The sequence below is a fragment of the Seriola dumerili genome, unplaced genomic scaffold, assembly GCF_002260705.1.
Source record: "Seriola dumerili isolate Sdu_G_001 unplaced genomic scaffold, Sdu_1.0 BDQW01000025.1, whole genome shotgun sequence".
In the NCBI taxonomy this organism is placed as follows: domain Eukaryota; kingdom Metazoa; phylum Chordata; class Actinopteri; order Carangiformes; family Carangidae; genus Seriola; species Seriola dumerili.
This window is the reverse complement of record NW_019174280.1, coordinates 16,546,017-16,564,086: the sequence shown is the minus strand read 5'-3', so window position 1 is coordinate 16,564,086 and position 18,070 is coordinate 16,546,017. Positions and strand designations below refer to the sequence as shown.

At 39.3% G+C, this 18,070-nt stretch overlaps 1 protein-coding gene across 2 annotated transcripts; it reads right to left on the bottom strand.

Moving 5' to 3' along the window:
- Positions 1-17,947, bottom strand: mia3 (MIA family member 3, ER export factor). 2 transcript variants are annotated; one of them, XM_022764211.1, is made up of 28 exons: positions 17,827-17,947; positions 16,216-16,349; positions 16,035-16,121; positions 13,706-15,884; positions 11,937-12,266; positions 11,349-11,479; positions 8,700-8,831; positions 8,363-8,384; positions 8,173-8,261; positions 8,001-8,078; positions 7,670-7,780; positions 7,513-7,584; positions 7,285-7,389; positions 6,874-6,996; positions 6,686-6,773; positions 6,512-6,564; positions 6,270-6,360; positions 6,034-6,172; positions 5,592-5,754; positions 5,466-5,501; positions 5,295-5,362; positions 4,981-5,066; positions 4,549-4,662; positions 3,912-3,974; positions 3,776-3,822; positions 3,587-3,658; positions 2,682-3,081; positions 1-1,894 (listed from the first exon to the last, which is right to left on the bottom strand). In XM_022764211.1, exons 1-28 carry the CDS (start codon positions 17,945-17,947, stop codon positions 1,635-1,637), a joined length of 5,394 nt encoding a protein of 1,797 aa, XP_022619932.1. In that variant the 3' UTR covers positions 1-1,634. The 2 variants fall into 2 exon arrangements, with proteins under 2 accessions (XP_022619932.1, XP_022619938.1); XM_022764217.1 differs by lacking the exon at positions 3,587-3,658.
- Between the last annotated feature and the right edge of the window lie 123 nt (positions 17,948-18,070).

The following is an 18,070-nucleotide window of genomic DNA, read 5'->3' as shown; positions in this document are numbered from 1 at the left end:
TGTAGTTTTATGTTTTTATTTTATGGGTATTTGTTTCCTATGATCTGCATCCAACATTGATGAATGTGAATCCCCATGATATTACGAATGAATAAATTGAACTTTGAATATTAGGTAGGTTCTGAAATACCATCTCTCAGATGTCTACCTGCACCTCAGCACAGTGGAGATCAATGGAATTTAATATAGTGTTTAAACAATTTAGCAGAAGCTTCCCTTCCCAAAATCTACTAGTCTACTACTCAGGACAATGCACAGACCATACAACACAACTTTTGGAGAAATTAGAAAGGGAACAGTTTGCGTCAATTTGTGTGGATTATCCAGTAGACACTGATTTAGAAGAGATGCTGCCGTTAAATGTTTCAAATGTAATTTTTCAGTTCTGAGCTCTGTAAATGAAATTCCATTCACCTCCATTATCTTACAGTGGAAGCAGAAAATCTGGGTTATCTCAAAACCTGGACAAATTAAAACAAAACTACCTGCATGGCCAGATACGACTTACGGCAGGTAAGTAAAATGTGTTTTTTTTATTTGGGTGAACAAACACCTTGAGCTTCTTTAGTGCATCTTGATTTGGACTTTGAGTAAATTCAGCATCAAACATTACAGGCACCACACTACACTGCCAATAGTCCTGAGGCAGTGTGTCCTAATGAAATAGGTGTGATGGACGTGTTCTTGCCTTTTGAGAAAAGCAAGAATCAGACGAGGAGAGCTGAATCTTGTTGAAGCCACATTGTCATGTGTTTTGGACATGGAGACAATTCCTAAAGTACTTGTTTACATTATACAAAAATGTAGTACAGACATGAATTGTATGAGGCAACAAAATGTCAAGTTCTTTCCCTGCCCACTCAAACAGGCACATTAAGCAGGAGAAACGAAATATGGTACATGCAGTTTTTGGGTAAATGAGCATGTCAACATCAACAGTCGAAAAATTAGTGCTTCTATCTGAGTAACAGCACAGATGTATGCCTTATTTTTTCTCAAAATGAAGTCCGTAACACACGTTGCAAAGTATCTAGAGTGTGTATGACACATCCTCTGTACGTGAACTGTAACCAGTTGATAACATAACACCGACAACCTTTACATTCTTTATTATTAAAAGTTCTACCAACATAGTAAAATAAGTTATACATCTGGCCATCAAATTACACATTTGCTTTAAAGTTCACTCTAAAGCAACAGCTTTGGGAAAATTATGATATTCTTGAAATGCTAAAAGCTAAACCTCTCTCCTTTTTCTCCTATTTTAAAATAATTTCCACAGGAAATGACATTAAAAAAATTTGCCCCTTAAAAATCACTGCTATAGGTTTTTTTTTTATTTAATGATCAACACAAATTAAAATTGTCTGGCATATTTATTGCACAATAAGCTGTTTAGAAAAGTGGTAACCCTTTCAACTTATATAGATTTCAGACATATAATTATTGATGGTTTATTTTAAGGATCTTTTTTTTTTTTAATAAACATGATTGCAGTTTTTTTTTTTTTTTTTTTTTTATAACTGGAAAAATGAAAATAATCATGAGCTATGTTTGGACTGGGTCTGGTTTGTTAATGTGATGGGTTCGGGGTAACAGGGTGTTCAAGTCCTCTGCCGTATCTGGTGGCATTTTTAAGGCTTGACCATTGCTGGCCTCGCTGAGTCCTGAGGGGCCTCCTGCTTCACATGCAGGTCCTGCCCGGGGCCGCTGTGAGCTCCCGCTGAGTTGTGGAGGGCATCGGGTGGAGCCTGACCATAAGCATCCCCAGGATGTGTAGGATGGGGTGGGATGCCTGGGGGTAGGTCCATTGGTGGGGTTGTGTGGTCACGTGGACCTGGGAAGCGCATGTCATGAGAGACGGGTGGACGTGGTCCAAGAGGCCCACGGACACCTTCACACAGCAAATGACAGAGGAACTATTACAGATAACATACAGTGGCTGAAAATGATCAAATGAATCTTTCCTTTTGAGAAAAGCTTGGGCTCAGTATGTATAGGTCTGCAATGGGATATACTGCTTCCAGTAAATGGCCACAGCCTCACACTCTGAACAAAAGCTTGTGCATTCCTCCACCTACTTGTTTTTTTCATATTACCAAACTAACTGCTGGTGTGAAGTTCTGTGAGACAAAGCTGAACCAACTTTGAAGCAACAATATGTAACTTTCAAGAAATAATAATTTATTCTTCTTAAAAATGAAACACTGAACTAGTAGGTTATGAAACACAACCTTGCTCAGTTCAATCCACTCAGGGATTTTACTACTACAGCTTGACTTGGTCTACTTTGACCACTAGGTCATGGTGTCTAATGTTAACTTTCTGCAGTCATTTTACTGACTATATGACTCTTCTCTGGTTGTGCTACTGCTGCAATATGATTTACCATTTACCATCCTGTAACTGTGGCCACAATAGCTGCCGTTCAACAAGAGTTACATAGCAAGTCACTAACTGCACTGCCGCAGTTTGACTGATAGACTAAAGATTAAACCAAAAATCAAAAAATAGTGTTGATGAATGGATTGACCTGATGTAGAATATTGGAGAGATCATTAGCATTTCTTATTTCTACTACTGTCATGACACAACACAACATACATATTTGTTCGTATATTTTTGTTTAGAAGCAAAAAAACGATGGTGAGGTAAAAAATAAAAGAGAAGGCTGAACATACCGTGTGGTGGAGGCATCGGCCCAAAGTGATGAGGCGGAGGGGGACGGAAATGTGGTGGTGGTGGACCCCGAGGATCAATAATATGGCCAGGGCCGGGCCTGGGGTGGAACGCATGTCCGTTGGTAGGTCGAGGTCCAAACTCCCCTCCCATTGGTCCAGGCAGAGGCATACCTGGGTGTCCATTAGCTGGCAGTGGAGGCCCGTGAAGAGGAGGAGGTATGTTTGGAGGAAGGGCACCTGGTGGCAGGTGGTAGGGGCCGGGTCGTGGGGGTCTGTAAGGTCCAGGTGGTGGCAGACGGCCGTGGGGTAGTGGGTCATGGGGTCCAGGGCCTGGCGGAGGTCCTTGGACCATGGGGCCAGGTGAGTCCCTGATTGGAGACGCTAGGAAGGATCCAGGTCCCTGACAAATCATGGATGAAGGCAGAAAATCAGAAAATGAGTGTGCTGTGCAGTCACTAGAATTTTCCAGAGTGAGTACTGAAGCATTAAAATTTTAGTCATGCAGTGAGGAGATCCATGAACCACGCAATTTACTCCCAAAGTGCATTTAGCCACGCTCAATCACTTGACCAGTAACCACACACCATGATTCTTTAGATGAAAAATAAACCCACTTTCACAAATATTTCACCTGACACACATACTTTGCAACTTTTACAGACCCAAATATTTCCAAATACATGTTTTAACTCAAGCTCAGTCCTGATGAAAAGAATCACTGCTTCTTCTAGTGCTGTGAGAACAGGTGAAACCACACACTCAGCCCAATAAGTTAAGTCAGTCCCAGTGAAGCAAAATGCCTTCAATCTCTTCCCAAATCCAAATCCAGCTTTTGGGGAAGAGGGGGTGGAGTGCTTGCATGCACTTCACACCGAGCACCTGGGCTGAACAGCCTCTATACTCACTACTGCCTCTGGACTCTCTGTGGAGGCATCAGCCTGAGTCTCTGCTTTAATCTGTGGATCTACTTCCTGTGTCTGTTTTAGAGCAAGGACATACACAATGGACATGTAGGTAGGAACTCTATGTCTACAGAATAAAGGCGGGAAGATATCTTAAAAATGTGAATCTGATCTAATTAGAAATTGACTTACAGATGTATCCATGTTGGCGGGTGATGAGCTGCGGGGACCCATCATGTCTGAAAGAGGAAAAAAAAAAAAGCAGGGTTAAAAGCAACTTAAAAGCTATAATGAAGCTCTTGAGATACAGAGACCACAGGAGACATACCCATCCCAGGGATGTGTTTGTTTTCAGGGTAACGGCCATGAGGATCTGATGGAGGTCGAGGACCTGAGGGAAGACAAAATGAAGAATGAAAACCCTCAGGACTTTGTCTACAGCACTTTTCCAGGGAGGACACAGTTGTAATGAACAAAGAAAGAAGAGTCAAAGCATGGCAAAGACTGGTCAACTGTTTTTCATGGAGAAGACGGTAAGAGGAATAAAGCATCTGGATGAGTTTAAAGCCCCTGATAACTTGGTTTCAAAATTAATTCTTGATTCTTTAATAAACAACAAAATATATATTTTTAAAAAGTCAGCTAATCTGCATCATCAAGACTGCCTGGGTGTAAGAAGCTGATTGAGAAAATGTTTTCAGGGTCTTTAAAGATGCATAAGGTGAATTTCATTTCAACAGCAAAAGAAAGAAAAATCTTCATCAAAAGGAAATTTTCTGGACAGTTCTGAACAACTAAAAAGATGCTGGGAAGAAAGAAAAGGAAGAACTGAAGGTGAAAGAGCTGAAAGGAACAAAGTCAGGAGTGAAAAACAAGAAAGATTAAAGGACTAGAGGTCGTAGCAGAGGGATGATGTCCAACTGTGGTGAAAATTAAAGAGGGGGAAGTAATCCACGGGGACTCACCATACTGGTCAATTCTTCGCCCCACAGGGGCAGAAGGAGGGCGCCTGGGACCCTCTATCATTAGTGGAGGGGATGGCGCACCCCCACTCACAGGAGAGGGCCCATATGAATCACCTGTTATGACCAAACCATCCATTTACTGAAGGACAAGAAACAGCTCGCAATACATCACAATCAGTGCAAAAAAGAGGTCCTCATGCCCGGCTCTCACAGAGAGTCAAGCACATTGAAATGACAAATGTGCCTCCACAACAAAAATCTGACAATTTGAATCCATTTCTCATTTAGTAAAAATAAAATACAATAAAAGAAAAATTAAAAAAAAGAAGAAATGAAGAATTTTATTAGAAAACAGCATCATGTCGCCTGGAGCTCTGCAGGATGAGAACTGTCCATAGAAGAAAACCGCAGGCACAGTGTGGGGTCATTTACCTTGGCGAGGGCCTGCAGGCTGGCCAGAGTTTGGTCTGAAGAGTGGAGCACGGCGCTCATTCAGCTGTGAGGTAAGTACAGCCAGCCTGGGAAGAGGTGAAAAAACAAACAACTCATGGTTATAAATATGAGGCCAAGGAGAAATTGTCAAAAAACCCAAAGATATTCTTTTTACAATCATATCAAAAAGAGAAAAATAAGAAATCCTAACATTTCAGAGGCTGTTACCAGTGAATGTTTTGTGTTTGCCAGAGCAAATTAAACTTCTGATATTTCAGTTGAACTTTAACACAACAAAAGCTTCCAACACTCACTTTTCACGGAGCTTTGATGATTCAAGCTTCTCTTGATTCAGAGCTCTCTCTGCATTCCGAGCATTCACCTACAGACAAAACAGAGAATTCATTATGATTCTTAGTCATTCTTTAATATCCACGTGTAGTATTTTTTGGTGTGAATAAACTGTGTGATTCAGTGCTACATACCCAGTTTGAATGAGTTTTGTTTTCCTGTTCTTTTATCTAAAAGACAAAGAAAGAAAAAAAGAGTCAGAGTTCAGGTTTGAGTAAGATCTTTCTATGTACTCTCATTTCTAAATGAATAAAGTTTACCTGCTCTTTGTAGACTTCCTCTGTCTTCTTCATCTGCTCCTCCATTTCATTAATGCGTTGCCTTAAGACTTTAACCTGCTCCTCTGCCTCAACAGCTTTTCCTCCCACCTCAGACAACATGCTCTCTTTGCTGCGTCGCTCCAGCTCCTCCTTCGTTAATCTCCTGTGAAGCCACAGAAAGACACTCACAGGGTTCATAAACATCTTTTCTAAGTTTCAAAGACATGTTTTCATTCGTGAGATGTCTGAATGGATTTTGTTAAAACAGTTTGGCTTATTCTTCACATCATCATTATAGTGAAATTACAGCAGGTCAAATTTACATTGTAAAAAAAAAAAAATTATAACATTTATAACACAAATGGTCTAACACTGGAAATCATAAAAACTATTGTTAACACATTTAAAGTACTACTGAATGACTGCTGCAGGCTTCACTTACTGCTGTAGAGCATTTTCCTTCTGTTGGTACATTTCAACCATGATCTCATTTTTCTGCTGGAGGATCTTGAACTGGTTTTCAACATGGCTCTTTTCGCTTTTTAGGGTTGCAATTGAATGTTCCAGCTCCTGGTGTTGTTCTGTTACAAAATACAACAGCATGTTTAGTGAGAGGGAGGGAGTCGTTTTCAAAAGTTACACAATTATGCAACCTTTAAAGAAACGCAACCAACACACCTTCCAGGGTTTTTCTAGTCTTTTCTTCATTCAGTAGTTTAGACATGAAGCGATCTCGCTCTTCTTCAACTACTGTCAGAGTGGTCTGGACCTGGGAATAAATAACATAAATGACAACTTTAAAAAACAGAAACATTACTATAGAAGCTGATTAAAACTTTAAAACAGTAAAAGTAATAACATAACATTTGTCTGCCAAGCATTGACTACAGTGAGTTTTAATCATAATCTTGACATCTTACCCGGGAAACATCCATCATCTGTTTGATCCTGTTCTTTATGGCTGTCTTCTTATCTATAAAAGACACAGACAGACCATTAAACACTTTTAATAAACATAAGCCCTCCAAAGACAGCTGAATCTATTTACAAATTATTTATTATCTTTCATAAACTAGTGACAAAGCTGGACTTACCAGGTGCTATTTCACCATTGGCTAAAACTTTGGTGTCACCTTTTTGTAGATCGCAAGCATCCAAGTCTGCCAGAAGTTCAGACAGAACCTGCCAGGAAACATTTTTGTGTGAAGTGAGCCAATAATTTAATGGGAGTTATTGGAAGGACTAATAAGTAAAAAAATAAAAAAATAAATAACAGACTGACCTCCACATTGTGATCTTTGAGCACCACAGAGTCCTCCAGCTCTTTCTGGGACTTTTGATAGCTTTTAATCTGCTCACTCAGCTCCTTGTGTTTGTCCTCCCAGCCTTTAATATTAGCTTTAAGCTGTAAGAATTGACAAAATCAGAAGAGTGCCTGAGGAAAACAGTTTGTTTCTAAATTATCCAGTTTCAATCAGCTTTGTTGCCGAGTTTTATCTGAGCCTGACTTCAATTACAAATAACAAAACACATCATGTATCCCTTTGTGAGACATAAAATATAAAAAGACTGTGAAATTTAATCACTTATAATGGATCGAATACTTATTTACAAAATCACACTAACATGTCAATCAAATTAACAGGTCTCACTGATCGACCAAATATAAAAAAAAGTCTGCAGGTCATCTCACCGTTTTGTTCTCTTCTTTTAGAGCTGTATACTCTTTCTCGAGACATTTGTGCTGAACATTTCGGGCGTCTTCACGAATCTTCGCTTCGTCCAGGAGAACAGTAGTCTGTGTAAAAAAAAAAAAAAACAGGTTATTAGACGCAATGAAACTAAAAGCTTATAATAATCGTAATGAAAAAGTCATAATAAAAGTTTTGCAACGTGGAAAACATTGTGTAAAGATTTGTACTTTTGAATGTGCTTCCTGAATCTTTTTTCTGCTGAGCTGTAGCTTCTCATTTGACTTCTCCAATTTCTCAATCTGTTAAAAGAAACCATTAAACATCATGAATCTCAGAACACGGTTCGAGTAATAACAGGAAGGAAAAAACAAGTTAAACAATTACCCTGGTTTCATATGCCGCAGAGTTTGCCCGCTCTCCTTCAAGTAGTTTCACATATGTGTTCTTTTCCTCAACCATCTGCTCATTTCGTGATTGGGCCTCCAAAACCTTGCTCTGCAAAATAGGTAATGACAGAAACTTCACTGAGAGTCCATAACAAATGAGGGGCCATTTTACTTACTGTCTAAATGACACACAACATCCATAATCCATTTACAGATAAAGCAGGTGCACTTCCTCATTCTTAAAACCTCATTTTAAACTAAAAACAAGCAGCACAGCACAAGCAAATACAGAAAAACAAAAACAAAATCCTTAATTCCTTAGTGCTTACCTCCAGGTCCTGCATCCTTTTCACTGTACAACTAACTGTTTCCTTTGACTGCTTTTGATTTTCTTTTAGCTGCTCAGTCTTTAAGAGGAAGAAGAAGAAAAAACAATTAAAAAGTGCCAGAAATAATAATATTAGCTCATAGATATTTGATTTCATTTTCCTTGTAGCTCACCTGCTTCTGGAGTTCAGACATCTTTGTGAGAGTATCGTTCTTTTCTTTTTTGAGTGCCTCGATTTGCTCAGTGAGCCTTTTTTCATCCACTGTTTCCACAAAGGTGAGACAAAAAGCACAACATCAATTAGGTTTTACATGTTTGCATTTTGTGCATATAATATGGGAAGAAATATGAATAAAAACTTACCAAGATATTCTCTCTTCTTTACCTAAACAAATTCAGAAAATAAATAACATCAGTTTGATGTCTTATCAACATGGTTTAAATTTATTGTTATTTTGTTAATATTGTTATATCATGTTGTGGAACATTGCATTAATATTGTACAGCAGTTATATTTAAGGAAAATATTACATGATGTCAAACTCAGTCAATAGGCAGTTAAACCCAGGAGGAAAAAAAGTAATTAAACCAGATTAAAACCTAAAATAATACAAATACTAGTAATATTTTTTCTTTATTCTTGGCAAATCATAACACAGAATTTGAACACAGATGAGAGCAGCAATATCACAACACTTACTGCCAACACGGTCTTCCAGAAGAAGAGGGTGAAGGTCACTACTCCAACAAAAGCAGTGATGACAACCGCTTCCCAAGGACAGCCATACAAGGTTTCCCCGGGCTTCCATTCTTCTGGCAGGAGTGAAATCATCTGAAGATACAGAACCACAACCACAATGTTGTCAGGAGGAATGAAAAAGGCTGGTTAAAAATATCTAATGCGAAAAATACTTAAAATAATTAATGCAATTTTATGTCAAATAAATAAAATACCATGATTCAAATGTAAAATAAAATTGTGATAAGACTTAGAATAGAAACAGGAGGCAAGAAAATATTTGCCTCCTGTTTCCATATGGGAGAGTGTTTCAAAACCTTTGACTGGTACTGTATGATAATTTCAACTATAAAAATAAGAGACTGCAGAAACTCAACAGACTCACACTGACTTGCAATATTTACATATACCACTAGACTGAGATAAAGTGTATTCATTAACCAAAATCCCAATGAGTGATCTGTTACCCTGTTCACACCACTGAGAAGAAAGGTTACCAATATATCAGGGCATTACCATAAAATAAACAACAATAAAACCAAGCAGTGCACACATAAAGCAATGTCGTTATACCACAACCAGGAATGTTGAATTCTAGGTTCATTAACAATAAACTGAAAAGCAGCCCAGGGGGAAAAAGGCAGAAGTTGCAAAACTAATCAGCTCTTTCACAAGTTTCCTGCCACTGCCACACTCATTCCTACACCAAAATTATAAAGGGTTGCAGCTAAAGTGTTTCAGCAAGGCAGGAAACCAATTACTGCACCTGCTACCTCCAAATTCAGACACCTACAATTTACAACTAAAATCCAGATATGGTTTATTTTACAGTTTAATTAATCACTATACAAAGGACTTAAGTATTTAAAACTCATATTAATCACCAAAGTGGACCTTTTTTTTTTTTTTTTACCACTGCAGCACTGGTGACGGTTTTCACTGCCATTCAGTCACGGGCTCTGTGTATCGCTCCAACTACAAAGAAACCTTTGAACTGAGCATGTGGCAGTTCAGACAGGAACAAACACAAACGCTGTGGCTCTGATGATATACAGGAATAACAAATAAATTAATACACCACATTGCCTGAAGGGATTAACACGTTCTCTTTAGCCTTTTCAGCCAATTGCACTTCAAAAGCCTACCTGTTCAGTATGGCAATGCACAAAGACAGGACTGTAACGATACTACTTTTGAAGGCATTAAACTGTAATCTACACTGAAATCAAGATAGAAAAGACCATTTTGGAAGTAGGAGAACTTGTGTCAACAATCAGTCCGTATTAACAGTTTAAGTCACTGTGTCATTAACACGTCAGCAGGCCATGGTAGCATGATAAATACTTGACATAGGGAGTCAGACAAGCTCACTTTTTCACTTACATGTTGCAGCTCCTTTAGAAAAAACATGTAAACATGCTCCGGCTCCATTATAGGTCGGGTCAACGTATCACTCTCCATGCCAGTGTTTGAAACAAAAACGGAACTAGCACAAGAAACGTTATGCTAGTTTGACAGATTGTTAGCTAGCGTGCTAGCACGTTAGCTACCCTTAAAGTGAGCCACCGTTAAGATTACGTTTGCCGTTAAATCCCTACAGTGTCTGAAAAATAAACAACACGTCGTCCCAAACACTAACGTTTGACAGTCGAGACAGGAGGTAGATATAACTTGGCAACAACAGCCGGCTAACCGTAATTACAGATGAGTCGTCGAATCCCATTCACTACCAAAAAAACAACAACCAACAAGCTGGAGACCTTAGCTAAACTGGCGGGTTAAATATGGACAAGAGTTAAACGGTTAAAACGGTAAATTAATTTTAAAGCACTGAGTCTATTTTACTTCTATGTTTTATGATAATTATCTGCCTTTCCATGCCGAAATAAGGCTAGTCGATTGTGCTAGTAGCCAGCTCAGCACCGGCTGTGTTGAACTTCAGCCTACAGTCAACAAGACAGGGGGGAGGGCCGTGGGACGTTCAGGTGACAACAGAAATACGAACTTTCTCCGATACAGAAATTCAATTTGAAATACGTTAGTACGTTAGGGCTTTTATATCCCTACATTCCTCCAAAGAATCTCTGAAGAAACATTTTGTTTTTGTTTGTTTTCTTGTTAGCTTGTTAAGAACTAGGAACACAGCCCGGATCAAGCAGGTGATGTTTGGACAAATGACCTGCAGCAATGATGACCTTATTTTGTTCAAAATCAGTATCCTATTGATGTGGCTATGAAAAAAGTGATGAGTAATGATGCAGCAGAGACAGACTCTGCCACACACACAAGTGATTACTGCACAAATAGCATGTGAAGTTATTAAATTATCCTTATATTTTTGCAAAATAATTTTGTTTCCTTATGTTCCGTGGCTCTGTAGTGGTCCCCTGCCTGGTGGGTGGGGACCACTAGTTTAAGTTATTGTTGAAGTCACAAAATAATGAGTCAACGTTTACAAAAGTTAATAAGCATTCTTCTGCATTACTGATTTCATGGATTTAAATGTTTCAAATATAACATACACAACACAGGTAACAAAAACAACGAAGCTGACAAAGCTAATGTGTGGATTGTACAGTGTATACCATAGCTTACAATTCTTAGACTTACCACAGTGGTCCACTCTGAAATTTTACTGTTGGTGATAGAGAGGATGCAGCCCATGTAAACAATTCCAGTTGACAATAATCCCACTTCTTCTTCGTGAATTTCAGACACTGGTTCCAACGGATCCAACGATCCTGAGGAAGTGAGAATGACCTATTACTCAATTTGTGTATGTTGGACAAAGGGAAAATTCTCCTTTGAGGTTTGACATCTCGTGCATTAGGAATAGTTAGATATATTAAATAGTTCAATATAATCCTGTGATTATGAAACAATTCTCCCAAAACTAGAAAGTAAAGACAGAACCAAACAAGACTCACCTATGACTTTAACATAATAAAACCTCAGACAGCTTAACAACTGATTTGCTGCCCCTAGGAATTAACTTTTGAACCTAATTGTACTATAGTACAAGTCCAACATGCTCAAAACAGGTTTACATCATTATGCCACAAATAGTGAGGAGTCTTGAATAGAAATGTCCAATTTTAAGATGAGGGTTTGGAAAAAAAGCAAATGATTCCTTGTTTTAAACAAATAAATAAAATAAAATAAAATAAAATCTTCAGTCATGCCATCTACATTACCAACCTGAGGGCGAGTGCTCCACTTCGACACCAAGGCCCATGTCTAAAGGATTTTCCAGAGTGGCTTGTGGGACCTTCTGCATCTCATTTGATGCACTGAATCCCGGCAGATTGTCTTTGTTTTTATTGAAGTGTCCACCATCCTCCTCAACGCTGACATCTGGCCCACTGTGCACATCATCCACAACTATCTGCTCCTTTTCAGTCTCTGCTGGCCTTTCCTCATGACCTGTTACTGTGACGTTGCCTTCACTCTCAGTCTCAGGGACAATGTCAGCCTTGTCTTCTTCAACAATGTGAGGCATTTCTTCTTTAGTATTCAATTCATGTTCGTCTAGAGTGAAAACATTGAAAAACACAATCTTGTTATTCAGGGGAGCGGTTTTGCACATACATTGTAAAAATCCTGGTTACAAAAGAATTTATTTGTGGAAGGAGAGTTATTGTTTTTTTAGGATGAGAGGTGTGTCCTTGTTTACATTCACACTTAAGGATTACAGTGACAACAGGCGTGGTCTACTGCTTTGTCAAAAGGCTGGTATTTGCCAAGATGGAGGTCAGTGTGGTTCTCCTTAAAGTGAGACAGACATTGAAATACAGGGTGAGCAGTATTAGGACCTGAACAATCACCTGGAGCCAAACTATTCTAAATATAATCTGTAATTGGACTGTACACCACATGACATCTAGGGATGTACTGATCTGACTTTATCATTCCTGATATCAATTCCAATACCCCAACTCAGGTTATGTGAAAAGAGATCCCAGATACCACTCTGTTTTTTCCCCAAATTTAATATCAGGATGATATTAATGTAGGGCAAAATGAAGCCAAAGAAGAAGCTGGTGGCCCACCATAATTTTAGTAATGTAACACAGCAGAAACACTGAATTTTATGACACAGATGACGAAAAGCATTTAAGCTTTGAACTGTCATGTCTTCCCGATACCAAATCCACCGTATTGAGTTGGTTCATCCCTAATGACACCTGCAAATAAAGATTTTCTACGTGATAATTACTGACATGAAAGAAAGTCATCTTTCAGTGTGAAAATTAGGCACTGTTCACACTCTGTTTTAGGTGGTCCAATTACAAGTGCAGGTCAGATGTCAGGTAAAGCACACTGAGGAGAGAGTTGTATCAAGTAGCTGAAGTTGCATACTAGCTACCAAACTAATAGTCCACATGTTCGACTTTACAAAGTGCACAGAACCTGAAAAAACACTGTTGAATAGATGATGCCAAACAAGTAGGACAAGATTACCATAGTCAAAAAGGATGAGGTATCAAATAGCCAGTGCAATCAACGTGTCTGGCTGTACGGGCCCAGCATAAATGTGTATCTTGTCCTTCTAGCAGAGGCTGCAATTCACTGTTGGCAGGGAAGTGAAATTCTACCACCAATGGTCACTGAGGACACTTTCAGCTGCCAGGTGTGAACTGCAATCCCTTTCAACTGGATGAGGACACATTCTGAATGTATCTGGAAACAAGATACTGATGTGAACAGGGCCTGAAAGGTCACTTCATTCAATATCTGCTGTGGCGCAATACTAAATTCATACGCGATGGATTATAAGCAGATGCACTATACCAGTCTATACTATACTCTATACCTACCTGTATATAAAATAGCTGTCTGTGAAAGGCCCATATTAATTGTTGAAATAGGATATGCACAGGTAAATCAGTCTGACTGCTATCACAGGATCAACATCTCTATACGAGATATTGAATTAAATTAATCAAAACAATAAAATCCAAACCTACCCTGGTCAATATCTGATGCTTCCTCTCTTGCTAAAGGTGTGCTGTCACTGGCTGTTGAATACTTCTGACGCAGGCTGAATGCAAGCTCCTGGAAGTCATCCAGTATTTCAGTCTCCTCATCCAAACTACTTGTGTCCATATGTTGGTCAAAATCTTGTTTCTTGCTACGGCTATCCAGCATTCTCTCGATCTCATCCAAGATCGTGTTTTCAGAGGCTTCCAGGATGCCCTCGAGGGCATTTTCAATGTCTTGCGTGGAGCTTTCTTGTGACAGACGGGTAGCCTGCAACTCCATGTCCAGATCAGAAAACATGGCCTCCACTTTGAAGAGATTTTTGAGACCCAAAAGCCTTTGGATCCGCTCCATGTTTTCCTCTGTGAAGTGTTCTCGCAGCACAGTCAGTCTCATCACACTATCACTGTATTCTGGCTCTAGAGTCGAGGCAGTGGGAGTTTCTGTTTCAAGTGAGGGTTTGTCAAAGTCTGTGTAATCTGTTTGAGAGATTGAAAGTGCATTTTCGTCTTCAAGTAATTCCTCTTTCTCCTCGGTTTTTTCTTCCTCCAGCTCTGCATCTTTCTCATCTTCGCTCTCCTCTTTACCTGGTTCCTCATGAACCTCTGGTTCTTCAACAGATAAATCAGGTTGACTGATATTCTCAGAATCTGTCATTAAATGGTCATGGATCTGATTAGGCAAGCTGTCATCTACTTTCTTTTTAACATCTTGGACATCTAACTCCCTCAATTGCTTCTCTTCAGTGGGCAGGTCCAGATGTTTTTCAGTTTCGGTACTGACTAATTCTTGATCAGACACTGTCTCGTTTTCTTCTAAATCTTTTCTACGCTCCATCGCAATGTTACCATCCTTTATGATTGCATAATCATCATTGACCTCTGGATCTTTGTACACCTCCTTCCCCTCCTCTTCGTTGCGCTTCATGGGTTCCTTTGTTGTCTTCATAGATGATTTTTCAAAAGTATCCTCTTGTGATACCAGATCCACTGACATTGTACTTGATTCTGTTTGGTGGTGTCTCAGTGGTGTATCGTCTTTGGGTTTTAAGGTTTCATTCCAAGCATCCTCATGTCTGACCACTCCATCCCTCTCATTATCACGATCAAACAAAAGTCTCTCAGAATCACTGACTGTTTCTTTATTATCTGTTTGTTCAGAGCTGGAATCAGGAGAATCTAGAAAAGCATGTTCTATGTTTTCTGGCTCTTTTGGAGATTCTGTTGTCAGTGGTTCTTCTACATCTTTCACTGCATCCTCAAAATTTTGAGGGGTTTTTGCAGCAACTTCTTCTTCCTCATCCTCATCATCTTCTTCTTCATCTGAACTCAAATCTTGCGCTGTAGTCTCCCCCCCAGTGACAACTGAAAAAACTGCATCTCCAAATGATGTCCACATGTTTTTCTCCTCTGCAGCCTGTGGTTGATCATCATGTGTTGCCGGAGGAGCTTCCTGCTGTTTGAGGGAATCAGATGCCGGAGAGTTCACAGCTTCTTCAGAGAAAGACAATAGCGGAATTTCTTCTGTAACATCAATGTGGTCTTCATGCTGATTTTCCACATCTTCGCTTTCCTCCTCTTGATACGGTGTAACATTCTTGGTGATTTCATCATCAGTAGTGACAGCATCAAAAGTTGTTCCAAGCGTAGTCTTCAACTCTGGGATTTGTACTCCTTCAGAAATCGAGACTGGTTCTTTCTCTGAAGCAAACTCATCTTTGGACACAGATTCGAATTCAGATTTTTTAGGTGTATCTTTGGTTTCACTCCTCTCTGACCCAAAAATTTCAACAGACCCTACTGTGTTTTTTTGCTCAATTTCTTCAGCTCTTTCAGTAACATCAAGTGTAGCTGCTGTATCAGACTCTACTACTTTTGTAAAAGGCGATTCAGTTGCCACATCAACCTCAGGTAAAGAGGCACTTTCATCATCGGGGACTTTATCAAGATCCTCTGAGTAATCTTGATGCTCAGTTTCTTTTTCACTGTCAGTGACTTCTTCTTCAAATGGCTGTGGTTCTTTCTCAGTTTCCTCCGCCATTTGTATTTGATCAGACGTTCCCTTATTTTCACTGTCATTTTCCTCCGCTGAAGAGCCTAACAGAAAATCTATGTCGTAATTGTCAAACTTATCAAATCCAGTGTCAAAACAGACAAAATCTGTTTCCTGAAAGAAGACAAAAAAATGCAATTACAAAAAAATATTCATAAGAATTTATAAATGCTATTATGTTGATAGTTTGAAAGCTCCATTGAATTTTAGACTGCATTCTTACATGTCAAATTGATTCAATTAGTCAGCAAAATATTTTCATACCTCTGCTGGAACTTCAAGCTCTTTATCAGTATAACGGTGGTTAACTGCAAGAAGATCCTTTGGGAAATAGCCAAAGTGACTTCCAACCTATAGACAAAAACAAGAAGAGAATATGTTGAGGATTACACCTACGTATGCCAACCCAGATGTTATGCAGAACTGAATAACTACTTATACTTACACTTCCAGCCCACAGGTCAGTCCTTTTACCTGCCAGCTTGTAGTATACATAGATAGTTTCTGATGTCTTAAATGACAAGAACCGACAATCCGGTCCTGAGAAATCTTTCACTGCTTTTCCTCGACACAGAAGCACTGAGAAAGCAAAATATCAGGAGTTAGAATTGTTTCAAAACAGGTAAGCTTTTGATAATGTTATTTTTTACATGGTGCTTAATTCGAGATACTGGAAGCTACTTTTCCCAGATGCATTCTGACAATATTGTAGGCTTGCAACTAATTTAGTTATTTTCTCTATTTTTCTGTTAAGCATTTCCATTTATCATCAGAAAACAGAAAATAGCTGATCACAATTTCAAAAAGTTGACATACTCTGGTATCTATTTGTCCAAGCAAGTCGAAACCAAAAATAAGTTTGGCTTAAAGTAATAGAGGATTAATAAAGCACATATTCACTTTTACAATTCTTTCTTAAAAAATGACTGAAACAATCTATTATTTATCCGAATAACTTTCTGTCAATGGATAAATTGTTTCAGCTCTACATTACTGCCCTTTTAACAAAGCACGCAACACAAAAAGAAACTGAAACTGACGCAACTAAAGGAGATGGCAATCTAGAAAAAGGTTCACAATCTGCATTGTCTGTATGACATTTCACTGTTGGAATTAAAACCTAAAATCTCATGGTTCTAGTTATGTCTTTAGTCTCAGGTTTTGGTTTGAACACAATTTCCCAAGTTTTTCTCTAATTAGAAACTGATCTGGACTGGAGTTAACGGATCGACTTGAGCCTTTCTCGCTGACTGTGTTGCTTTGCTTCATGTGTTAATGTGACCCTTATTGTTCTATGACTCAAAATAAAGTTCCCTGATAATATGAGACCAGTATGATCATTTCTTACCACCCAATACAGCCTTATGGGTCGTGGTAAACACTTCGGTGACATTATCAGGTGATTACAACTTTAACAGCCCAGTCAGGCTTGAACTATATTGGTTTAAATCGTATGCAAACTGGAATGGGAAGACGATCTGTGCTTAAAGTTACAGTTTATTTGAATTCTCTGTCAGTACGTCGTTTCATGAGTTTCCTAAGACAGTAACACAGTCTTAAATACTCTGTGCCAAGTAACGTTGTCAACATGATGACATATTAAAAAAACAAAGCTAATGTGGCTAACAATAGAGCTGGCACGGCTTGTACTCTGTTCGCTCATGTTAACTATTGTTTGACCAGGTGCTACATGTAAAATAGCACAGCTTTTGCTCAAGCCGGCCAGTGGCTAATTAGCTGCTAACATTAGCACCCACTACCCACCTAGCAAGGCAGGCCCGAGCTGCCAGGCAACCGTCCAACACAGGCTGCGTCTAAGCGAATAACCTTCTCAAGCTAACGACTAATGTTAACACTGGCTCGCCCTGATTTAAATGAGCAGCACACAGCTACACAGCATCACAACATCCACAGTAGGTTATCCAGGTCGCAAATATCGACTGGCAACAGGTCAAGAGATAAGGCGCAGTTTATTGCTAGCGGTAGTATCTGGATGGGGGGAGATGCATCCTTGAAGTCCTGATGAGCGACAGTTACAACAAACCAGAAAACTTACTGCTACACTCCTGATCGGCGCATCTTTTAAAGTCGGAAAACCTTCTCTCCAAGGCTGCAGTTGCAATAAAATTTAATAAAAGTAATAAAAAGCCTTGTCGGTAAAAGTGTTTTGCTGCCATGCTGGCAGTTTTGTTGACGGTCTCGATTCGGCTGCTGGAGCATGAGCACTGGGCTGGAGGAGCCGACACGTCAGCACATCCAGATCCGGCTGGGTGTAGGCACGGAGAGGTTTTTACAGGATG

Bases quoted from the DNA above. Each gene is read 5' to 3' on its own strand.
- mia3 (XM_022764211.1), bottom strand. From the start codon at position 17,947: ATGGCAGCAAAACACTTTTACCGACAAGGCTTTTTATTACTTTTATTA. The intron at 12,267-13,705 runs GTAGGTTTGGAT...TTTTCACTCTAG, and splicing joins AGCATCAGATATTGACCAGG to ACGAACATGAATTGAATACT. The intron at 6,565-6,685 runs GTAAGTCCAGCT...TGTCTTTTATAG, and splicing joins CAATGGTGAAATAGCACCTG to ATAAGAAGACAGCCATAAAG.